Genomic DNA, 26,868 nt, shown 5'->3' with positions numbered 1-26,868 from the left:
ATAGGTAGAGGTGTATAGGTAGAGGTGTATGAGAAGAGGTGTATAGGTAGAGGTGTATGGGTACAGGTGTACGAGAAGAGGTGTATAGGTATACCTAAGCTTTTCATAGAACAATCTGTTAGAAAAACGTTTTAGTCGAGGGGGCTGAAGATACTGGAAGTTCTACACCCCCATCTCTGATTAAATCTCTCTGCGTCTGTAATACATTGTAATATTACTAGCCCTTGTGTGGAGTACAGTCTAGAACACTCAATTCCCATGAAACATAGCTTAATTAGCCATTATTTCTGTCTCTCAATTCATTATTCTCATTTTTATCTCGTTTTCTCAGCTTCTTTCCTTTTATTATTAAATCCCATCTATGTAATTCTTTCTATCTTTCCTCCTCTTTTCCCAAGTGACATTTAGACTGCTATGTCTGGTTTCCTGAATGGGATCGGTAATTACATAGGACTTCCTCAAATTATCCGCATTCCCATTGCCACTGGTTAATGCTCTCTCAGTGACGATGCCATTTAACAATCTATGTACTGTAATAATCTATATGTCGCTTTCTATAATCCGACTCATTCAGTAATACACTATGTTGTTCTTTTCTGAAAGGGAACTTGTCACAGAAGGTTCACATGGTAATCCCCAATAGCACATAAAGCCATTAATACATAATTGATCTTATTATTATTAAGTGATAAATCCAACTGCTTCATGTGAGATATGAGTTTCTCCTCTTTAGTGCCCTGTGTCATCATCTTGATGGGTGTTACACTGATGTAATACCAGTCTCCAGCTCTGACCGGTTTCTCACCCGAGTCTAACATAAGTGGACTTGATCCAGTACATTTGTACCTGGGAGGCACAGCTCCTGTAGCTGATGTGGGAGAGTTGTCTGAAGAAGGGTTCTCCTGCTTCTCTCCTGTCACTCAATATTTGACATAGTAGTACTATCAGTATTAAGCTTGAGACTGGCTACCCTGGAATGTGATATTATTTGGTTAGAAACAATTATTTGTATAGAGGCAATATATTCCACAGCGCTGTACAATAGATTATAAAGTAATTCTCTGACTATGGTTAGTAACCTAGACTGTGATATAATATATTATAGGCATATGCTCCGGGTCTGGTTAGTAATCTAGACTGTGATAGGCTTGAGAAGGCTTTACAATCGTTCAAATGTTGCTTAGTGTTTCTTAATAAACTACAGGATAATATGTCTAACTAAAATCTAAATAAAGATTGTCAAAAAAATAAATTCCATTCCATGGTTTATTGGGTGACTCGTTCTGCTTTAGAATATAATAAAATGAATTTATAATATTACTTTCCTTCCTTCTTTCTTTAAAAATAAACCTATGGTGTAATAGTCCTTGACTTAGTATAATAGGTTAACCTTTTGACATGATTTAATATTTTGCATTTGTTTTTAATATTTAGAATTTTTTAATGTGTCGATATATGTTTTTACAAATGATACATTTTTTATTTTGAAAAAATATTTTAAAAATATTATAAAAAATGTGGCTATTGTAGTTTCTAGTTTAGTTTAACCCTATATTCACAGCTAACCTTTTATTTCTGCTTTTTTGTTATGCCAGCTGTCCCCAGGCCATCGTCTGTCAGTTCTCTGAGTGGCATCGTCGCCGGGATGTCAGGCAGCTGTACATCAGTTAATACAGTTTGTTCGGACAGTGACCGGCCGGTCAGCCTCAGCTCCTCGGCTTCCTCGGCCTCTCTGCAGGACAGCCATAGTTCTTTTGGCAGCATTGGAACTCTGGGATCTGCCCAATATAACAACCCATATACCCAGCAAAATGGTAGTGACATCAGTCTGGACCTCACTCCAGTGGCCCAACTGGAGGGTGAGCCTGAGGTTCTTGCTGCAGAAAATGTCTTCCTGGATTACCCATGGTCTCCCATACTCCGAAAAGCGAAAGATCCCAAAACCAAACTCTCGCATATGGACAGAGTAATCCTTGAAATTCTCGAAACCGAGCAGGCATATGTCAGGGACCTCAAGAGCATCGTAGAGGTGAGAGGTTTTCACTAAACTCTGGTCACTGAAAACAAATCATTTGTTTAACGTACATTATAGCTAATGCTTTCTCTAATCTATTCAATAACTGTCATATCTAAGACTTTCTTTAATCCATCCATCAATAACCATCATATCTAATGCTTCCTCTAATCCATCTATCAATAACCATCATATCTAATTATTTCTCCAATCCATTCAATAACAATCATATCTAATACTTCCTCTAATCCATTCAATAATTACCATCATATATAATGTCATATTAACTATACTAGCAAATATTTCCTCTAATCCAATCAATAACCATCATATCTAATACTTTCTCCAATTCATTCAATAACAATCATATCTAATACTTCCTCTAATCCAATCAATAACCATCATATCTAATACTTCCTCTAATCCAATCAATAACCATCATATCTAATACTTCCTCTAATCCAATCAATAACCATCATATCTAATACTTTCTCCAATTCATTCAATAACAATCATATCTAATACTTCCTCTAATCCAATCAATAACCATCATATCTAATACTTCCTCTAATCCATTTATTAACCATCATATTTAATGTTTCTTCTAATCCAGCAGTTCCCAAACTGTGTGCCGTGGCGTCCTGGGGCGCTGCAATAGGCACACAGGGGAGCCACAAGATATTTTCCCAGTGCTATGATCTGAGATGCTGGCAGTCGGCAGGGGAGGGAGAGAGAGTGGTCCTGGGGGAGCTCTAAACTGCAGCTCCACGGTAACACTCCAAATCTTGCGGGAGTGAACTGAACTCTAGAAGCTCCTGAGTTCACTCTCACCACTGGGACCACCAGGGCTTCCCCACAAGACCATCAGGGATTACAGGAAATGTCCCCCAGCAGGCAAAGCTAAGCAGGGGGACGGACGGACATGAAAATTATTATTTATAATAAAAAATTATATATTCATGAATTTGCCCTCCCACCTCCACACCACAAAATAAGTCCCTTCATACAATTACCCCCCATACACACAAACTGTACCCCTCACACAACCTGCCCCCACACACACTGTAACCCCTCATACAACCTGCCTCCACACACAGACACACTGTAACCCTCACGCAGAAGCTGCCCCACATACACATACACACACACACACAGTGCAGCCCTCACACACACTACTGCCCCTATACCCTTCTACAGCCCCTATCCGGGCAGATGCCAGGTAAGTTGTCAAACTGTTCTACTACTTACTCTGGGAGGCACTACGGGCACCATAATGGTTATTGTGCCTGGATTGTTTCTTTATATAATCTACCAGTGTCCCTCCCAAGATTAAGTTCTGGATCTGCGCTTGAACGGCAAGCATTTCTGCCGAACAGGGCCCAGTATATGCCGCTGCGCTGTACATATACAACCTAGGAATTGTTTTGACTTAGGGCGCCTTGGAAAAATATTAAAATATTAAGGGCGCCTTGAACCTAAAAGGTTTGGGAACCACTGCTCTAATCCATTCTTCCATTCTGCTAATTTAGAATTGCATATAAACTGTCTCTTTCCATCTCCTCATGTTTACTTTGTTTCTGTAGTAAGTTTGTCTGCTGGTAAATGTTTTATTGACATATAATTTACTGGTAACATCCAGGTTACAATGTTCAATGTAAATCTGCAAATGTAGTCCTTGATTTAATATTGTTGGATAAGTATTTCAAATTATTGAATCTTTTTAGATAAACTTTTAGAATGAAACAATAGGAAAAATATTAGTTAATATAGCAGTGACTGCTCGAATAGATCTGTACCACTGATTCAGCTGCGAGGGAGCACAGAATGTGATACGTAGTACTGTGAATGCTGCATGTTACACGGTATTACTGTGAATGTATGTGGCATGGTATTACCCAGACACTATGTTACATGGTATTATACAGGCTGTATGTTATACGGTATTATTCACACTGTATGTAACATGGTATTACTGTGAATGTATGTTATACGGTATTATTCACACTGTATGTAACATGGTATTACTGTGAATGCATGTTACACGGTATTATTGTGAATGTATGTGGCATGGTATTATACAGGCTGTATGTGGCATGGTATTATACAGGCTGTATGTTACATGGTATTATACAGGCTGTATGTTACATGGTATTATTGTGAATGCATGTAGCATGGTATTACCCAGACACTATGTTACATGGTATTATACAGGCTGTATGTTATACGGTATTATTCACACTGTATGTTACATGGTATTATACAGGCTGTATGTTACATGGTATTATTGTGAATGCATGTAGCATGGTATTACCCAGACACTATGTTACATGGTATTATACAGGCTGTATGTTATACGGTATTATTCACACTGTATGTAACATGGTATTACTGTGAATGCATGTTACACGGTATTATACAGGCTGTATGTTATATGGTATTACTGTGAATGCATGTTACACGGTATTATTGTGAATGTATGTGGCATGGTATTACCCAGACATTATGTTACATTGTAGCTTTGGTTCACTCAGTATTATCCAGGCTGTATGTTACATTGTATGTTGTATGTTATATTATTATATCTTTGGTTCACTCAGTATTATACAGGCTGTATGTTACATTGTATGTCGTATATTATATTATATCTTTGTTTCACTCAGTATTATACAGGCTGTATGTTACATTGTATGCCGTATATTATATTATATCTTTGGTTCACTCAGTATTATACAGGCTGTATGTTACATTGTATGTCGTATATTATATTATATCTTTGGTTCACTCAGTATTATACAGGCTGTATGTTACATTGTATGTCGTATATTATATTATATCTTTGGTTCACTCAGTATTATACAGGCTGTATGTTACATTGTATGTCGTATATTATATCATATCTTTGGTTCACTCAGTATTATACAGGCTGTATGTTACATTGTATGTCGTATATCATATTATATCTTTGGTTCACTCAGTATTATACAGGCTGTATGTTACATTGTATGTCGTATATTATATTATATCTTTGGTTCACTCAGTATTATACAGGCTGTATGTTACATTGTATGCCGTATATTATATTATATCTTTGGTTCACTCAGTATTATACAGGCTGTATGTTACATTGTATGTCGTATATTATATTATATCTTTGTTTCACTCAGTATTTTACAGGCTGTGTGTTACATTGTATGCCGTATATTATATTATATCTTTGGTTCACTCAGTATTATACAGGCTGTATGTTACATTGTATGCCGTATATTATATTATATCTTTGTTTCACTCAGTATTATACAGGCTGTATGTTACATTGTATGTCGTATATTATATTATATCTTTGTTTCACTCAGTATTTTACAGGCTGTATGTTACATTGTATGTCGTATATTATATTATATCTTTGTTTCACTCAGTATTATACAGGCTGTATGTTACATTGTATGTCGTATATTATATTATATCTTTGTTTCACTCAGTATTTTACAGGCTGTATGTTACATTGTATGTCGTATATTATATTATATCTTTGTTTCACTCAGTATTATACAGGCTGTATGTTACATTGTATGTCGTATATTATATTATATCTTTGTTTCACTCAGTATTATACAGGCTGTATGTTACAGGCTGTATGTTACATTGTATGTCGTATATTATATTATATCTTTGGTTCACTCAGTATTATACAGGCTGTATGTTACATTGTATGTCGTATATTATATCATATCTTTGGTTCACTCAGTATTATACAGGCTGTATGTTACATTGTATGTCGTATATTATATCATATCTTTGGTTCACTCAGTATTATACAGGCTGTATGTTACATTGTATGTCGTATATTATATTATATCTTTGTTTCACTCAGTATTTTACAGGCTGTATGTTACATTGTATGCCGTATATTATATTATATCTTTGGTTCACTCAGTATTATACAGGCTGTATGTTACATTGTATGCCGTATATTATATTATATCTTTGGTTCACTCAGTATTATACAGGCTGTATGTTACATTGTATGCCGTATACTATATTATATCTTTGGTTCACTCAGTATTTTACAGGCTGTATGTTACATTGTATGCCGTATATTATATTATATCTTTGGTTCACTCAGTATTATACAGGCTGTATGTTACATTGTATGTCGTATATTATATTATATCTTTGTTTCACTCAGTATTATACAGGCTGTATGTTACACTGTATGTCGTATATTATATTATATCTTTGGTTCACTCAGTATTATACAGGCTGTATGTTACATTGTATGCCGTATATTATATTATATCTTTGGTTCACTCAGTATTATACAGGCTGTATGTTACATTGTATGTCGTATATTATATTATATCTTTGGTTCACTCAGTATTATACAGGCTGTATGTTACATTGTATGTCGTATATTATATTATATCTTTGGTTCACTCAGTATTATACAGGCTGTATGTTACATTGTATGTCGTATATTATATCATATCTTTGGTTCACTCAGTATTATACAGGCTGTATGTTACATTGTATGTCGTATATTATATTATATCTTTGGTTCACTCAGTATTATACAGGCTGTATGTTACATTGTATGTCGTATATTATATCATATCTTTGGTTCACTCAGTATTATACAGGCTGTATGTTACATTGTATGTCGTATATTATATTATATCTTTGGTTCACTCAGTATTATACAGGCTGTATGTTACATTGTATGTTGTATATTATATTATATCTTTGTTTCACTCAGTATTATACAGGCTGTATGTTACATTGTATGTCGTATATTATATTATATCTTTGTTTCACTCAGTATTATACAGGCTGTATGTTATATTGTATGTCGTATATATTATATCATATCTTTGGTTCACTCAGTATTATACAGGCTGTATGTTACATTGTATGCCGTATATTATATTATATCTTTGTTTCACTCAGTATTATACAGGCTGTATGTTACATTGTATGTCGCATATTATATTATATCTTTGTTTCACTCAGTATTATACAGGCTGTATGTTACATTGTATGTCGTATATTATATTATATCTTTGTTTCACTCAGTATTATGCAGGCTGTATGTTACATTGTATGTCGTATATTATATTATATCTTTGTTTCACTCAGTATTATACAGGCTGTATGTTACATTGTATGTCGTATATTATATTATATCTTTGTTTCACTCAGTATTATACAGGCTGTATGTTACATTGTATGTCGCATATTATATTATATCTTTGTTTCACTCAGTATTATACAGGCTGTATGTTACATTGTATGTCGTATATTATATTATATCTTTGTTTCACTCAGTATTATACAGGCTGTATGTTACATTGTATGTCGCATATTATATTATATCTTTGTTTCACTCAGTATTATACAGGCTGTATGTTACATTGTATGTCGTATATTATATTATATCTTTGGTTCACTCAGTATTATACAGGCTGTATGTTACATTGTATGTCGTATATTATATTATATCTTTGGTTCACTCAGTATTATACAGGCTGTATGTTACATTGTATGTTAGATTATTATATCTTTGTTTCACTCAGTATTATACAGGCTGTGTGTTACATTGTATGTCGTATATTATATTATATCTTTGGTTCACTCAGTATTATACAGGCTGTATGTTACATTGTATGTCGTATATTATATTATATCTTTGGTTCACTCAGTATTATACAGGCTGTATGTTACATTGTATGTCGTATATTATATTATATCTTTGGTTCACTCAGTATTATACAGGCTGTATGTTACATTGTATGCCGTATATTATATTATATCTTTGGTTCACTCAGTATTATACAGGCTGTATGTTACATTGTATGCCGTATATTATATTATATCTTTGGTTCACTCAGTATTATACAGGCTGTATGTTACATTGTATGTCGTATATTATATTATATCTTTGGTTCACTCAGTATTATACAGGTTGTATGTTACATTGTATGTCGTATATTATATTATATCTTTGGTTCACTCAGTATTATACAGGTTGTATGTTACATTGTATGTTGTATGTTATATTATATATTTGTTTCACTCAGTATTATACAGGCTGTATGTTACATTGTATGTCGTATATATTATATCATATCTTTGGTTCACTCAGTATTATACAGGCTGTATGTTACATTGTATGCCGTATATTATATCATATCTTTGGTTCACTCAGTATTATACAGGCTGTATGTTACATTGTATGTCGTATATTATATTATATCTTTGGTTCACTCAGTATTATACAGGCTGTATGTTACATTGTATGTCGTATATTATATTATATCTTTGGTTCACTCAGTATTATACAGGCTGTATGTTACATTGTATGTCGTATATTATATTATATCTTTGGTTCACTCAGTATTATACAGGCTGTATGTTACATTGTATGTCGTATATTATATTATATCTTTGGTTCACTCAGTATTATACAGGCTGTATGTTACATTGTATGTCGTATATTATATTATATCTTTGGTTCACTCAGTATTATACAGGCTGTATGTTACATTATATGTCGTATATTATATTATATCTTTGTTTCACTCAGTATTATACAGGCTGTATGTTACATTGTATGTCGTATATTATATTATATCTTTGTTTCACTCAGTATTATACAGGCTGTATGTTACATTGTATGTCGTATATTATATTATATCTTTGTTTCACTCAGTATTATACAGGCTGTATGTTACATTGTATGCCGTATATTATATTATATCTTTGTTTCACTCAGTATTATACAGGCTGTATGTTACATTGTATGCCGTATATATTATATTATATCTTTGGTTCACTCAGTATTATACAGGCTGTATGTTACATTGTATGTCGTATATTATATTATATCTTTGGTTCACTCAGTATTATACAGGCTGTATGTTACATTGTATGTTAGATTATTATAGCTTTGGTTCACTCAGTATTATACAGGCTGTATGTTACATTGTATGTTGTATGTTATAGTATTATATCTTTGTTTCACTCAGTATTATACAGGCTGTATGTTACATTGTATGTCGTATATTATATCATATCTTTGTTTCACTCAGTATTATACAGGCTGTATGTTACATTGTATGTCGTATATTATATTATATCTTTGTTTCACTCAGTATTATACAGGCTGTATGTTACATTGTATGTCGTATATTATATTATATCTTTGGTTCACTCAGTATTATACAGGCTGTATGTTACATTGTATGTCGTATATTATATTATATCTTTGGTTCACTCAGTATTATACAGGCTGTATGTTACATTGTATGTCGTATATTATATTATATCTTTGTTTCACTCAGTATTATACAGGCTGTATGTTACATTGTATGTCGTATATATTATATCATATCTTTGGTTCACTCAGTATTATACAGGCTGTATGTTACATTGTATGTCGTATATTATATCATATCTTTGTTTCACTCAGTATTATACAGGCTGTATGTTACATTGTATGTCGTATATTATATTATATCTTTGGTTCACTCAGTATTATACAGGCTGTATGTTACATTGTATGTCGTATATATTATATCATATCTTTGGTTCACTCAGTATTATACAGGCTGTATGTTACATTGTATGTCGTATATATTATATCATATCTTTGGTTCACTCAGTATTATACAGGCTGTATGTTACATTGTATGCCGTATATATTATATCATATCTTTGGTTCACTCAGTATTATACACTTTCATTGTGCCCGGTTCTCCTCTGTCATTGCAGGATTACCTGGGCTGCATTATAGACTGTGGGCATCTCCCACTCAAACCAGAACAAGTCAGCACTTTATTCTGCAATGTTGAAGATATTTATGAATTTAACAGGTGAGTGTATATTTTATTTGTACCTGTAAGTGAGTCTGTGCTTGGTACTGGTTAGCGAGTCTTTGCTTGGTACTGGTTACTTAGTCTGTGCTCATAACCAGTGAGTCTGTGCTTGGTACTGGTTACTTAGTCTGTGCTCACAACCAGTGAGTCTGTGCTCATAACCAGTGAGTCTGTGCTTGGTACTGGTTACTTAGTCTGTGCTCATATCCAGTGAGTCTGTGCTTGGTACTGGTTACTTAGTCTGTGCTCACAACCAGTGAGTCTGTGCTCATAACCAGTGAGTCTGTGCTTGGTACTGGTTACTTAGTCTGTGCTCATATCCAGTGAGTCTGTGCTTGGTACTGGTTACTTAGTCTGTGCTCATAACCAGTGAGTCTGTGCTTGGTACCAGTGAATGAGTCTGTTCTCATTTCCAACCAAGGAGTCAGTGCTAGTTGCACGCACGTGTCTGACATAAATGATTGTGTGCCCAATAATATTTGTGAGTGAGTGAGGTGTATTTGTGGGTAGCTCCATATCAGGCTTCAATAAATCAGAGCCCAGTGACCGAGTCCATACTCGGGAAGTCATTGCTCAGTATGTCAGTGAGCTAGTGCCTAATGAGTTAGTCTATGCTCAGTTCCATTTTGCCAGTGCTCAGTGAGTGAATGGTCAGTGAGTCTGCACTGTCCGTCTACACTCAGCGAATGGCTCTAGCTGAGACCTTATTAAATATAATAGTGATGAGTCTTCATTCTATCTGTGTTTGAGGTAATTGCAGGCTGATAGGTGGGGGGTTTCCATAGTATGACAGGGGTGGTCCAGAATGTCTGAACGCTGACCCCCTCCCCCCAGTCTTTACAAACAGGATGGCTCTGGTTTCAGAGAAGGTTTAATAGAGTCCAGTGCCTGGGTTTAAAAATAACTCCAGGCCTCTCACTGCACATCTGGAACCCGTTCTGCTCACTAAGGGTCCACGTTCCCACAGAAACTCAACATGTGGAAAGGGTTAAACCACGGCTGACATCACTTCCATAACATGTTCTGTGCTAGACAGTCATTCAGCGAGACTGTAATGTCTATCACACAATAGCTACCAATCTTTTCATTAGCTACTAGCCAAATTAATTGTTTGCATGATGGCAGCTCTGTCTGACCGATTGATTGTCTGTTTTAGATATATAATCCCTTTTATGGCTACAACAGTCCTCCATGATTGTCACTCTGACAGTCTCTAAATGTGTAACTCCTGATACAACTACAACCATCCTCCAAGATGGCTGCTCTGTCTAACCGTCTCTCTAAATGTGTAACTCCTGATGTGGCTACAACCATCCTCCAAGATGGCTGCTCTGTCTAACCGTCTCTCTAAAAGTGTAACTCCTGATGTGGCTACAATCATCCTCCAAGATGGCTGCTGTGTCTGGCCGTCTCTCTAAATGTGTAACGTCAGAAATAGTGGCAGTTCTTTTCTGCTGTGACTGGCTTCATAATGGCGGCTCTGTCCAACCTTCTATCCAAATGTGTGACCTCTGGCTACAACCGTCCTCCAAGATGGCCACTATGTCTGGCTGTCTATCTAAATGTGTAACCCCTAATATGGGGGGCTGCCCTCCGCCAAGATGGACACTCTTTCTGATGGTCTATTTTATATGAGTAAACCCTGATATGGCTACAACCGTCATCCAAGATGGACATTCTGTCTGATTATCTATTCTAATGCCTGGTAATGTAAGCGAATGTCCCTCTCCTTCCTGCCCCAGATAGTGGTTATTCAGCATTTTGGGGCAAACTGTGCGGAAATAATAATACATGGCTTCATAGACAAACTTAGAAATAGATTTTAATCTAGACATTTGATAGCAATTTGCCCTGCACAGTGCGTACAGATTCCACTGATGCTATGTAATGTTTAAACGTATGTTTTATCGCCCCCAGAAATCATTATTCCATTTGAAAATTATTTTTGAAAAAGCAGCTACAGACAGCAAAGACGGTGATGGCCATTAGGGATCTCCATCACGTTCTACCAGCTAGGGAAAAGTGTTTGCCCCTAAAGTGAGAGGACTTCATTATTTCATGTAGGGCGACACCTTAATGATCTTCTCAAGAATCCTGGTGACCAGGTGGCAGAAATATAGCCCACGTCTATATTTGATAGCCCCGTAGCATCCGACTTACACCACGTACTAACTCCAATCCTAAACACAAAAGTGTTCTATAAATCACATTGTGACAACATTTAGAGTATAAACTCCACCCCTTCTGTATTAATCGCAAGCCGTGCTGTATTAACCCTTTATTCCGGTGATGAACTGAGCCTTGTCACGTGTTCTTGGAGGGGCCTGTTTGCCAGCCTCTTGCCAAAAGACCAGGTCAGCGACTGTAAAGATCCATGTTTTATTCCCCCTGGTTCGACATTTTCCATAGAACCGAACACTAGCTCACTGCCGGACCAAAACCGTGAATAGACTTCAGGGGTACTTAGCCGCGAATGCCCTGGAACTATTTTCAGCTTGAAAACTTTGCGGTTCCTGGTCGGTCCCCCAGCGGCACTTAGCCGCAATTCTATGGAAGGATTTTGGGCATGGGACCATGCGTGTGGTCGGCCAAAACTATGACTTCCAGGAAATTCCTGAACCCCTGAACCGATCTGGGTGATTTTCTGATATGTTGTTCACCCAGATCGGGACTATCAGGAGATATATATATTTTTTTTGGGGGGGGATTTTGTGTGTTTTAAGGCACTTCTGGGGTGTTTGGAAAATGTGTGTTTTTTGTGTTTGAGTTTAGTATAGTGCTTGAATTATCTCCAATTATCTCCCAGGCATAGGGGAGGGATTGACCAATTTGTATGGGAGAGCCGATGTGATTGTGTATTTACTTCTACTGCTGTTTACTCTCAGGTCCAAGGGGGAGTGCCCCTTGCATGGGGACTGTCATAAAAGGCCAGTTGTGGCTACCAATAAATGAGATTCATTTGACCCTTAATGAAGTCTAGGCTCATGTTTGGGGGATTGGAGAGCTATATTCACACTCTTGGGATTGCTATAAACACTATACTCCCATGGATCACAACACTTGCTCTTATAAGAGCAGCCTGCTTCTCTGGACTAGGAGAGGTCTACCCACTGAAAGTTGGATCCTGGTCTTGGGTGGAGGACAGTGAGACCCCAACCAAGCTGCGGCGGTTTGTGGTAGGAAGCGGCGATTGACAGAGTTACCTGGTCGGGGTGTCAGGCGGTCCGTCACAATTCCACTGTATAAGTCCTGTACCCATAGCAGTACCCAGAGCTTTATAATGAACTCCAAATATGGGGCATGAAAGTGGTACGGTCGTTACTTATATAATTGTAAGTGGTTTTGTCTCAGAGTTACAGGGGACTCGGGACGAACAATGAAATGTTGCCAAAGTGAAACCCATGTTTTTCAGGATCTCACTTCTCATTCCTCACTAATAAAATAATGATCTGGTTGGCACCGAATGCTTGCTGTTGATTCTGGTGCCTGTCCTGCGATAGAGGTATCTTGCCTGCAGTTCGATAAAGACAGTGCTGATCCCATTCTCCCATACCTAAACCCCCACAACTCTGGACAACGTGCTCCTTTGTAGCTTTCACAGCTCGTAAGCTTGTTCCGTGATATTTTGGTTATTATTGGTATTGAACTGGCATGTCATAGGCGGAATCTTAGATCGTATATGTATACATACATTTGTATGTGTTCATTCTCCCTGGTCTTCCACTTTCTGACTTACATGATTAGTTGGCTTCTGTGAAGATACCACAGAGCTCCACAACAATAGCACACATAATAATCTGTGGTGTGTATGCGTGTATCACAGAGCTCCACACTATAAAACTCAGTAATGCGTGATGTGTATGAGTGTATCACAGAGCTCCACACAAATAAAACTCAGTAATGTGAGGTGTGTATCAGAAACACAAGAAACAAACCAAATGAACCGAAAGTCAGTATGTATCTGAATTCCAGCTTTTGTTAAAATATAAAATAAATATAGAACTTTGTGATACGTTGAATCATAAGATACAAAGAAACAGCTCCATACTCCCCTAGCCTGGGATATGCTGATAGTGCCATTCTTTCTCCATTTGATAATGTGTACGCTGTAGCAGTAACCCTATATCTTGTGTTGCAGTGAGTTACTCGAAGATCTGGAGAACTGTGAATCCGCCCACGGGATTGCAGAGTGTTTTGTCATGAGGGTAAGATGCCCCCTGCTGGGCAAATGGTTTCAAGCAGAGTAATGTTGTTGCATATTTTTAAGAATTCTATTTGTGTTATTCACAGAGCTTCAGATAATTTTAAGGTATTGGTAAATGTACTTTGGATTAGCTGTATTTTCTATGCAACAATCAACTAAATTTAGTATTGACAAATCCACATCTAAACTGAATATTATTCAGATTAATACAAGATGGCCCTGAATGCTCCCAAAATAGCTCAGCGAGATGGGCCAGCTAGCTCAAAATCTATTTAAATTAAAAAATAAAACAATTTTCAACTCACTATTAGCCTTGTGGGGAGACCCTTCAGTATGGCTTCCTGTCTTCCTCACACAATGGAAGAATGGGACAAAGTGCACTGCCTCCTCTATTATTATTATTTATATAGCACCAGCAAATTCCATAGCGCTGTACAATGGATGGACTAACAGTCACGTAGTTGTAACCAGACAAATGGACGCACAGGAACAGAGGAGTTAAGGGCCCTGCTCAATGAGCTTACATGCTAGAGGGAGTGGGGTATAGTGACACAGTAACAGAGGGATTGAGGGCCCTGCTCAGTGAGCTTACATGTTAGAGGGAGTGGGGTATAGTGACACAGTAACAGAGGGATTGAGGGTTCTGCTCAGTGAGCTTACATGTTAGAGGGAGTGGGGTATAGTGACACAGTAACAGAGGGATTAAGGGCCCTGCTCAGTGAGCTTACATGTTAGAGGGAGTGGGGTATAGTGACACAGTAACAGAGGGATTGAGGGCCCTGCTCAGTGAGTTTACGTGTTAGAGGGAGTGGGGTATAGTGACACAGTAACAGAGGGATTGAGGGCCATGCTCAGTGAGTTTACATGTTAGAGGGAGTGGGGTATAGTGACAAAGTAACAGAGGGATTGAGGGCCTGCTCAGTGAGCTTACATGCTAGAGGGAGAGGGGTATAGTGACACAGTAACAGAGGGATTGAGGGCCTGCTCAGTGAGTTTACATGCTAGAGGGAGAGGGGTATAGTGACACAGTAACAGAGGGATTGAGGGCCTGTTCAGTGAGTTTACATGTCAGAGGGAGTGGGGTATAGTGACACAGTAACAGAGGGATTGAGGGCCTGCTCAGTAAGCTTACATGTTAGAGGGAGTGGGGTATAGTGACACAGTAACAGAGGGATTGAGGGCCTGCTCAGTGAGTTTACATGTTAGAGGTAGTGGGGTATAGTGACACAGTAACAGAGGGATTGAGGCCCTGCTCAGTGAGCTTACATGTTAGAGGGAGTGGGGTATAGTGACAGTAACAGAGGGATTGAGGCCCTGCTCAGTGAGTTTACATGTTAGAGGGAGTGGGGTATAGTGACAGTAACAGAGGAATTGAGGGCCCTGCTCAGTGAGTTTACATGTTAGAGGGAGTGGGGTATAGTGACACAGTAACAGAGGGATTGAGGGCCCTGCTCAGTGAGTTTACATGTTAGAGGGAGTGGGGTATAGTGACACAGTAACAGAGGGGTTGAGGGCCCTGCTCAGTGAGTTTACATGTTAGAGGGAATGGGGTATAGTGACACAGTAACAGAGGGATTGAGGGCCCTGCTCAGTGAGTTTACATGTTAGAGGGAGTGGGGTATAGTGACACAGTAACAGAGGGATTGAGGGCCTGCTCAGTGAGTTTACATGTTAGAGGGAGTGGGGTATAGTGACACAGTAACAGAGGGATTGAGGGCCCTGCTCAGTGAGCTTACATGTTAGAGGGAATGGGGTATAGTGACACAGTAACAGAGGGATTGAGGGCCCTGCTCAGTGAGTTTACATGTTAGAGGGAGTGGGGTATAGTGACACAGTAACAGAGGGATTGAGGGCCCTGCTCAGCGAGTTTACATGTTAGAGGGAGTGGGCTATAGTGACACAGTAACAGAGGGGCCCTGCTCAGTGAGTTTACATGTTAGAGGGAGTGGGGTATAGTGACACAGTAACAGAGGGATTGAGGCCCTGCTCAGTGAGCTTACATGTTAGAGGGAGTGGGGTATAGTGACAGTAACAGAGGGATTGAGGCCCTGCTCAGTGAGTTTACATGTTAGAGGGAGTGGGGTATAGTGACAGTAACAGAGGAATTGAGGGCCCTGCTCAGTGAGTTTACATGTTAGAGGGAGTGGGGTATAGTGACACAGTAACAGAGGGATTGAGGGCCCTGCTCAGTGAGTTTACATGTTAGAGGGAGTGTGGTATAGTGACACAGTAACAGAGGGGTTGAGGGCCCTGCTCAGTGAGTTTACATGTTAGAGGGAGTGGGGTATAGTGACAGTAACAGAGGGACTGAGGGCCTGCTCAGTGAGTTTACATGTTAGAGGGAGTGGGGTGTAGCGACACAGTAACAGAGGGATTGAGGGCCTGCTCAGTGAGCTTACATGTTAGAGGGAGTGGGGTATAGTGACACAGTAACAGAGGGATTGAGGGCCTGCTCAGTGAGTTTACATGTTAGAGGGATTGGGGTATAGTGACACAGTAACAGAGGGATTGAAGGCCCAGCTCAGTGAGTTTACATGCTAGAGGGAGTGGGGTATAGTGACAGTAACAGAGGGATTGATGTCCTGCTCAGTGAGCTTACATGCTAGAGGGAGTGGGATATAGTGACACAGTAACAGAGGGATTGAGGGCTTGCTCAGTGAGTTTACATGATAGAGGGAGTGGGGTATAGTGACACAGTAACAGAGGGATTGAGGGCTTGCTCAGTGAGTTTACATGCTAGAGGGAGTGGGGTATAGTGACAGTAACAGAGGGATTGAGGTCCTGCTCAGTGAGCTTACATGCTAGAGGGAGTGGGATATAGTGACACAGTAACAGAGGGATTGAGCCCTGCTCAGTGAGTTTACATGTTAGAGGGAGTGGGGTATAGTGACACAGTAACAGAGGGATTGAGGTCCCTGCTCAGTAAGCTTACATGCTAGAGGGATTGGGGTATAGTGACACCGTAACAGAGGGATTGAGGGTCCTGCTCAGTGAGTTTACATGTTAGAGGGAGTGGAGTATAGTGACACAGTAACAGAGGGATTGAGGGCCCTGCTCAGTGAGTTTACATGTTAGAGAGAGTGGGGTATAGTGACACAGTAACAGAGGGATTGAGAGCCTGCTCAGTGAGTTTACATGCTAGAGGGAGTGGGGTATAGTGACACAGTAACAGAGGGATTGAGGGCCTGCTCAGTGAGTTTACATGTTAGAGGGAGTGGGGTATAGTGACACTGTAACAGAGGGATTGAGGGCCTGCTCAGTAAGCTTACATGCTAGAGGGAGTGGGGTATAGTGACACAGTAACAGAGGGATTGAGGCCCTGCTCAGTGAGTTTACATGTTAGAGGGAGTGGGGTATAGTGACACAGTAACAGAGGGATTGAGGGCTTGCTCAGTGAGTTTACATGCTAGAGGGAGTGGGGTATAGTGACACAGTAACAGAGGGATTGAGGGCCTGCTCAGTGAGTTTACATGTTAGAGGGAGTGGGGTATAGTGACACTGTAACAGAGGGATTGAGGGCCTGCTCAGTAAGCTTACATGCTAGAGGGAGTGGGGTATAGTGACACAGTAACAGAGGGATTGAGGCCCTGCTCAGTGAGTTTACATGTTAGAGGGAGTGGGGTATAGTGACAGTAACAGAGGGATTGAAGACCCTGCTCAGTGAGTTTACATGTTCGAGGGAGTGGAGTATAGTGACACAGTAACAGAGGGATCTAGGGCCCTGCTCAGTGAGTTTACATGCTAGAAGGAGTGGGGTATAATGACACAGTAACAGAGGGATTGAGGGCCTGCTCAGTGAGTTTACATGCTAGAGGGAGTGGGGTATAGTGACACAGTGACAGAGGGATTGAGGGCCCTTCTCAGTGAGTTTACATGTTAGAGGGAGTGGGGTATAGTGACACAGTAACAGAGGGATTGAGAGCCCTGCTCATTGAGTTTACATGTTAGAGGGAGTGGGGTATAGTGACACAGTAACAGAGGGATTGAGGGCCTGCTCAGTGAGGTTACATGCTAGAGGGAGTGGGGTATAGTGACACAGTAACTGAGGGATTGAGGGCCCTGCTCAGTGAGTTTACATGTTAGAGGGAGTGGGGTATAGTGACACAGTAACAGAGGGATTGAGGGCCCTGCTCAGTGAGTTTATATGTTAGAGGGAGTGGGGTATAGTGACACAGGAACAGAGGGATTAAGGGCCCCGCTCAGTGAGTTTACATGTTAGAGGGAGTGGGGTATAGTGACACAGTAACAGAGGGATTGAGGGCCTGCTCATTGAGTTTACATGTTAGAGGGAGTGGGGTATAGTGACACAGGAACAGAGGGATTAAGGGCCCCGCTCAGTGAGTTTACATGTTAGAGGGAGTGGGGTATAGTGACACAGTAACAGAGGGATTGAGGGCCTGCTCATTGAGTTTACATGTTAGAGGGAGTGGGGTATAGTGACACAGGAACAGAGGGATTAAGGGCCCCGCTCAGTGAGTTTACATGTTAGAGGGAGTGGGGTATAGTGACACAGTAACAGAGGGATTGAGGGCCCTGTTCAGTGAGTTTACATGCTAGAGGGAGTGGGCTATAGTGACACAGTAACAGAGGGGTTGAGGGCCCTGCTCAGTGAGTTTACATGTTAGAGGGAGTGGGGTATAGTGACAGTAACAGAGGGATTCAGGGCTTTTTACATACTAGAAGGAGTGGGGTATAGTGACACAGTAACAGAGGGATTGAGGGCCCTGCTCAGTGAGTTTACATGTTAGAGGGAGTGGGGTATAGTGACACAGTAACAGAGGGATTGAGGGCCCTGCTCAGTGAGTTTACATGTTAGAGGGAGTAGGGTATAGTGACACAGTAACAGAGGTAATGAGGGCCCTGCTCTGTGAGATTACATGCTAGAGGGAGTGGGCTATAGTGACACAGTAACAGAGGGGTTGAGGGCCCTGCTCAGTGAGTTTACATGTTAGAGGGAGTGGGGTATAGTGACAGTAACAGAGGGATTGAGGGCCTGCTCATTGAGTTTACATGTTAGAGGGAGTGGGGTATAGTGACACAGTAACAGAGGGATTGAGGGCCTGATCGGTGAGTTTACATGTTAGAGGGAGTGGGGTATAGTGACACAGTAACAGAGGGATTGAGGCCCTGCTCAGTGAGCTTACATGTTAGAGGGAGTGGGGTAAAGTGACACAAAAGGTATTAGTAGGGGCAATGAAATAGGTTGCTAGAAAAGTATTCACTGAGAATTTAGGTTATTTTTGACAGTTGCAGGTGCTTGGGAATGGGGGCTACATAATAAATGAGGGGACTCAGCAGACCCCAAATCAATATCAATTGGAAAATCCATTCAAACCACTTGAATTGAAATGCCAGCTCACAGTCAATAAATCTCACGGATTCCTGTAGGGAATTGCCACATATGCCCTTACTTTAAAGGGACACTGTAGTTACCCAGAACATTTCATCTTATTGATGTTTGAGGAAAAACTGCAATTAATATATTGAAGGGTTAAGACTGTCTCTAGTGGCTGTCTACCAGAAACCCACTAGAGGCACTTCCTCTTTGTGAAATGTCGCTAGACGTCCTCACGCTTTGTCTAGCGTCTTCAATGGGGCATGTGGTGCTCCCTGCGTATGTACATTCGATTTCTCCAACCAGCTGACGTCGGAGGAGGAACTCGAACCAGAGCCAAGGGACCACGGCGCTGCAATCAGTTACGTGTAAAAAGGGGTTAGAACTGCTTGACCCCTGGCCGGGATGGGCGAGCAATACTATAGTGTTAGGAATATAGTTTTATATTCCCAACACTATAGTGTTCATTTAAATTTTTTCATCTATGTCTCATCTTTCTTTTAAAAGTTGATCAAATAATCAATTAAGGCCAAAATTTCACTCTGTGGACTTTGCCTCTAGAAACAACAGCTTAGATCGTTAAAATAAAACGCCAATGCCCAAATTAAAATACAAACATTAAATAAAAATCACTGTTTAATAGATATAAGCCAAATGAAAACATGCATGCATTTAATTGTGTCTTTTTTTTCATTGGAGTCTAAAATATACATCTAAAAACAGCTTATAACCCAGTCCAGACAGCTCAATGAGAAGTCTTTGCAAGGCAGGTGCTCTGGGTAATTGCTGCCTCTTAAGTTTATCTTCACTGAGCTAAACAAACCAGGAAGTAACAGGACAGGTTGTATGATTGACAGCCAAGGGAGGTGTAACAAGGTTAATTTATAAATGTAACAATTTCTGTGGAAATCTGCTTTTTCATCTGTAAAAGGAAAAAGAGGACACACTCTTGGCACAAGCTAAACTGCTTTAGGTGATTGGAGTGACCTTTTAAGGACAACATCCTGCTACGTGATTCCCTTTGATTTAGGTTGCCCACCGTAATTTATTTATTTTTATTTTTTATGGGGGACATGTTTTTGGATTGAGAGCCTGCTAAAATGATATCAAACTTTCAGCAGAAAGCATATCAATTTCTCCAATAATTACTGTAGTACTATTGTTTGCCGAATTGCATACAAATAAATCATAAACCAATAAAACTCACATTTAGCAGAATGTGAAATTAGTTCTAATTGTTCTGTTGTTTTTTTCTTTTTATTCACAGAGTGAAGAGTTTGACATATACACCCTTTACTGCATGAACTACCCCAGGTAACCTGCAATATCTCCTACTACTCCTTAATCTACCTTGTCCCCCTGAATCCGCAGAATGGGAATATAGGAGATAAGTTCAGTAAGAGAGGGCCTGGGTGTGATGGAGAACCTAGAAGAAGGGCCACGGAGGCTATAAATCAGAAACTATTACCGTCTCTCCTAGTCACTCAAAATAGCACATGAAGCCCTGCGGAGGCTAATGCTAGGGTTGGGTTTGCCAGGAATTTATAATGATATGTTCTGTCTTGTTTCATGTAATAAAAGTGATATAAAAGTAAATTTGTAATTTTACAGAAATAACATTAAATATGATAATTTGGGACTATTGATTCACGCATCGTAACCACAAATCATAACTTTAATAGCAGATGTTTGGATTAATGTCAGAGAGGCGGTGAACCGGCCACTTGTTGGGAAAAAAAAAGCTTCATAATGATTCCAGAGTCACTTCCCATTCAGCAGAAGATCCAACCAATAATGAGAGACCCAGTGAGCTTACACTTCAGTGCTCCTTGTGTGAAAATATTACAGAGCTACACTCCTACCTGAGGGACGCTGGAGATACTTCCTCTCCAAATCAGCTTCCAATCCAGCCTCCAATCCAGGTTCCAGTCTAGCCTTTGATCCAGCTTCCAATCCAGCCTCCAATCTAGCCTTTGATCTAGCCTCTCATCTACTTTCAATCCAACCGCCAATTTAGGTTTCAATCAAGCCTCTGATCCAGCCTCTAAACAAGCTTCCAAACCAGCCTCTGACCCAGCTACCTACCCAAGCCTTCTAGGTTTCAGTCCAGCCTCCTGTGGAATGAAATCAGAGAGTTAATTGAGCAAGTTATCATGTATCAAGCACTGGCTAAATACTCTAATAAGGCAGGTCTTGGCATCATTGGCATGGTCTATATGGGACAAAAAAAATAAACAATCATGCTAAGGCCAGTTTACTGAAGACTATGTAGAAACACATTATCTAGAAACCATTGCATCAAGGGGTAAAATCCAAAGTTCAGCTGCTGATAGACATTGATTGTAGATGCAGATCATTTTAGAAGGCCAACAGCCTGAATGCCATTGCTATTTTAAGCTGCTGCTTTCTAGCATCTAGTGATGAAATGCACAGATAGATCAGCCCAGAGTAACACTGTTTTCTGCAGTTATAAAATGTTTTACATTCTTCTTCCTAGCTCAGTGTCTGTCCTGCGAGAGTGCATGAAGAGTGACGTTCTGGTGCAGTTCTTCAAAGAGCGACAGATGGTCTTATCGCACTCCCTCCCACTGGAGACTTATCTTCTCAAACCTGTGCAGCGTATAATGAAATATCACCTCCTCCTGCAGGTGAGGCATGGGTTGTCCTTTCCACTGAGAAAGGCCCTCATTCTGCCACCTTTTATTGACTATTTCAGACTATACCCTAAGATTTGACCACTTGTGTCGCCATTTTCTAGGGGTCTCTGTGGCATATCTCCTAATACCAGACCATCTCCGTAACTGTATTTTAGATCTTCCTGTGGCATATCTCACCTACCTCTTCACTGTGTTCTAACACATGTCCTCTGGCCACTGGACATTCGAAGAACTGACAATTCCCTGAGATTTGACCGTTTCTGTCCAATGTTCTAAACCGGCTTGTGAAATATCTCCTGATAATTGACCATGGCCTCAATCTAATTCTTTGGGATAAGCTTTTTAAAATGATCACAATCTGTAAGAACATTTTTTTCAAATAATTTGTCTAAAACAATTCCCATAGACATTAATGATATATCTACAGAACTCACCATTAAGTGGATGTGTTCTAAGCCATTTTCTGACATTATGTTTGACATCTATCCCATTTTTGTGACCCTATTTCTGGTATGTTCCTTCCTACCTCCCTACGTTTTGAGTGTCCTGCTGGCACTGTCCCTGGTTCTGCCACCCCATCTCTGTCCTGCGAAAGTGTGTCCGGCAGCTGGACTACTTCAATTAGCAGGTTCTGAGCCATCTCTTGATATTTTGTCCTGACATTTAACTCTTAGTATTAGGTTACTGAAATCTGACTACATGTGTGCGTTCATCCTTGCTCTTTGCTATGCCTTGTCCCCTGAAAGTTTAGCATTCCCGTCTCTTGCAGGAGTTAGCCAAGCACTTTGATAAAAATGCTCCTGGATATGAGGTGGTGGAAGAAGCCATTATTACAATGACTGCAGTTGCCTGGTATATTAATGACATGAAGAGAAAGCAGGAACATGCTGTTAGACTTCAGGTACAGAGTATGGAGGTAAATGAATATCGGTTTTTCCTCTGTTGTATTGGCTCTGCTAATTCTCGTTTCTTTTCAGGAGATCCAGAGACAGTTGGTTAACTGGCAGGGTCCAGACCTGGGTGGGTTTGGAGAGCTGGTCCTGGAAGGGACATTTCGAGTACAACGTGTGAAGAAGGAGAGAGCATTCTTCTTGTTTAGCAAAATGATTCTCATCGCCAAGAAGCGAACAGATCTTTTTATCTATAAAATGCACATCTTTGTGAGTAACTTCATCCTGGCATCACCACAAGGCAACGTACATGCTTCCTCCACTGATTGTAATTCATCTGATTCCCTGTGCCATGAGACAGCCTGAATTCTAATTCTCAATATTCCCTGTGCCATGAGGCAGCCTGAATTCTAATTCTCAATATTCCCTGTGCCATGAGGCAGCCTGCATTCTAATTCTCAATATTCCCTGTGCCATGAGACAGCCTGCATTCTAATTCTCAATATTCCCTGTGCCATGAGGCAGCCGGCATTCTAATTCTCAATATTCCCTGTGCAATGAGGCAGCCTGCATTCTAATTCCTGATATTCCCTGTGCCATGAGGCAGCCTACATTCTAATTCCTGATATTCCCTGTGCCATGAGGCAGCCTACATTCTAATTCCTGATATTCCCTGTGCCATGAGGCAGCCTACATTCTAATTCCTGAAATTCCCTGTGCCATGAGACAGCCTGCACTCTAATTCCTGTGGAAATAATACAAATAAATGATGTACAGTTGGTGGAATGGTCACATAGGTCTATTTTCTACCCTTTGTGCAATAACTAGTAAACTGATGATGTGATGTGTTTTACCATTAATTGTCTCTCTCCCTCCCAGTGCTGTAACTTGGCTCTTACGGAGCATCTCAAGGATGCACTGAGTTTCCGGGTGTCAGACTTAACTATTCCCAAACATCAGCAAGTGATCCAGGTGAGAGCTGACGTAACCAATCCGTGTTTAATATTAATTGCACACTGATAAAGTACATTAGGAGTCTAAACATTAACAGCCTATTGACATCCTCTGCCGGTCAGCACAGACATTGTGATACAAATGTATGTCACCAGTCTGTGCTCACAGGCAGTCAGTGTATATCAGCAGAACAGTTTTATTGCCATAATGTCAATCAGTGCACACTGTCAGCTGATGTATAAACAGTCTGTGTTCACCAACGCATTGTACACACACGGTCAGTCCATATTTAAGCAGTCTGTACACACAGATTCAGACAGTACAGATCAGTCAGAATAAGTACACACTCCCAGGGACAATCAGTACATGCTGTAACCGGACTTGTAACCATTTCCAGGCTAGAAACCAGGAGGAGAAACGGCTGTGGATTCATCATATAAAAAGACTGATTGTGGAAAATCATCCAGCGTCCATCCCTCAAAAGGTAACCGTTATTTATGTACACACTATGGTATATACACTGTGCTAGGTAAACACACCGTGCGAGGTACACACTACGGTATATATTATTATTATTGCCATTTATATAGCGCCAACAGATTCCGTAGCGCTTTACAATATTTTGAGAGGGGGGATGTAACAATAAATAGGACAATTACAAGAAAACTTACAAGAACAATAGGCTGAAGAGGACCCTGCTCAAATGAGCTTACAGTCTATAGGAGGTGGGGTATTAGAAACATTAGGATAGGAAATATCAAGTAGGAGTGAAGCAGAGCTGGAGGAGAGAGCAAAGCACGGTCCCATAGGAGAGAGCAAGAGACAGGTATGTGAGGGAGAGATTACTCTGGGAGGCCATACGCTTTTCCTGAATAGATGGGTTTTAAGGCCCTTCTTAAATGATTGAAGACTAGGGGAGAGTCTGATGGCAGTAGGCAAGTTATTCCATAGGAGAGGAGCCACCCGTGAGAAGTCCTGCAACACTGTGCTAGGTAAACACACTGTGCAAGGTACACACTTGTGACGAACTGAGTCACGTGTTCTTGGAGGGACTATGGGCCCTTTAAAAATCCATGTGAACAGACTTGGTTCATGGGAATTTAGATTTGGTTCGGGAGCAGAATAGCTGCACGAACCGGAGACCACCCTGGAGCTTGTTAAGCCTAATTGCTACTTTGTAGAAATTTCCACCACAGGGTTCTAAGTGTTTGTCTGGGTGGCCGCAATTCCTATGGACAACCACTAGGTGGAAACCATCTTGTTCCCGCGAACGTTGGCATCGGTGTTTGGGGCATGAATCTCATGGAACTGAGATCGGATACAGAAACTCCTGAACACCGCTGGATTTCCAGCATCGCCTGCATTCGGTTCTACAACACATAGGGAGACACTGTTCGGTGGAAACGTTCCCACGAACAAGGGCATCAAGCTCCAGGGTAAGACTATTGACTCTGTTCGGTAGTTTGTTCGTTTTTAAGCTACTGAACTAGACTGACCGCAAGCCCTGATTCTCTGGAACTGTTTTAGGCATGGGACCATGCAGCCTGTCGGTCAAATTATGACTTCCAGGAAATTCCTGAAGCACTGAACTGATCTGGGTGATTTTTGCATATGTTGGTCATCCAGATCAGGGCTGTCAGGGGATTTAACTTTTGTGGGGGTTTTGTGTGTTTTAAGGTAATTTGGTTTTTTTGTAAAAATGTATGGTTTTCTGTGCCTGGAGCTAATTGAGTTTACAGTGGCTGACTATCTCCCAGGCATAGGGGAGGGATTGACCTATTTTGTATGGGAGTGTCCTGGACCCGAGAGCCAATGTAATAGTGTATATGTTTTTACTGTAGTCTACTCTCAGGTCCAGTGGCGGAGTGCCCCTTGCATGGGAACCTGCATATAAGGACAGCTGTGGCTGCCATTAAACAGATTCCTTTTACCCTTCATAAATTCTAGGCTCATGTTTGGGGGATTGGCAAGCTATATTCACTCTGAGATTGCTATAATCACTATACTCCCTTGGATCACAACGATTGCTCTTGTAAGAGCACTTGCTTTGCTCTCTGGACTAGGGGGAAGTATACCCACTGGAAGCTGGATCCTGGTCTTGGGTCCAGGGTGGGTGGAGGACAGCAAGACCCCAACCAAGCTGCGGCAGTTTGTGGGGTTACGATGGTTATGGTGTCTGGTGCGGTGCTTATGGTACTCAAGGATTACTAGGAAGCAGCGATTGACTCGGGTTCCAGCCGGTCCGTCACAACACTATGATGGCACACATTATTGTATTTACATCCCTCTATCAAAATCCTTTTTCTCTATTTTTTTGCAGGCAAAGCAAGTTCTTCTAGAAAACACCTACCAACGTAAGTAATATCTGTCTGTCTAGGTCCTGATTTACAACATTAAAATGCAATTGAGAGACATATGTCAGACTTGATTCTTACAGTCCTATCACTCACTCTTTACTTTTGTTGTTACTGGGGCCTATCTCTGGGTGTATATCTTAGGGCTATCTTTGTTGGCTATATCTTGGGATTATGTCTTGGTGATAGCTCTGACGGTTATCTCTAGGGGCTCTCACTCTCGAATGCCGTTTCCATTGTATATAATGAATTTGCGAAACGTTACATCAGGTCTAAAAACGTCCACGTCACCTAGGCAACCCCGTTCTCGTACTTTGAGTCATTTAGTGCACATATGAAGGACTATCATCTATGGAGAGGGGAGGAGGCAGATACACAACCATGCAAATATAAATAAAAAAAATAATAGATTTTTATATAAGTTAAAGCATGCGTGGGATAGGCATAAGGCTATCCTAACTATAAGATAAGGCCAGAGACTAATGAAAGTATTTAGAAAACTGGGCAGACTAGATGGGCCGAATGGTTCTTATCTGCCGTCACATTCTATGTTTCTTTTTTTTTTTTTTTTTTTTTTTTTGTCAATCTT

General features: G+C 40.4%; 1 protein-coding gene across 1 annotated transcript in view; it reads left to right on the top strand.

Moving 5' to 3' along the window:
• Positions 1-26,868, top strand: part of PLEKHG2 (pleckstrin homology and RhoGEF domain containing G2) — a 61,913-nt gene that overhangs the window by 20,928 nt on the left and 14,117 nt on the right. The window contains exons 3-12 of the mRNA XM_063431207.1: positions 1,596-2,029; positions 9,782-9,882; positions 14,024-14,090; positions 20,692-20,738; positions 21,922-22,072; positions 22,851-22,982; positions 23,059-23,241; positions 23,851-23,943; positions 24,323-24,409; positions 26,246-26,279. Coding sequence (XP_063287277.1) covers positions 1,596-2,029; positions 9,782-9,882; positions 14,024-14,090; positions 20,692-20,738; positions 21,922-22,072; positions 22,851-22,982; positions 23,059-23,241; positions 23,851-23,943; positions 24,323-24,409; positions 26,246-26,279 — 1,329 coding nt within the window. The remainder of the gene's footprint in view (positions 1-1,595; positions 2,030-9,781; positions 9,883-14,023; positions 14,091-20,691; positions 20,739-21,921; positions 22,073-22,850; positions 22,983-23,058; positions 23,242-23,850; positions 23,944-24,322; positions 24,410-26,245; positions 26,280-26,868) is intronic.

This window comes from Pelobates fuscus, chromosome 9 (assembly GCF_036172605.1).
Source record: "Pelobates fuscus isolate aPelFus1 chromosome 9, aPelFus1.pri, whole genome shotgun sequence".
NCBI classification, from domain to species: Eukaryota; Metazoa; Chordata; class Amphibia; order Anura; family Pelobatidae; genus Pelobates; species Pelobates fuscus.
This window is presented reverse-complemented; position numbering and strand designations above follow the sequence as displayed.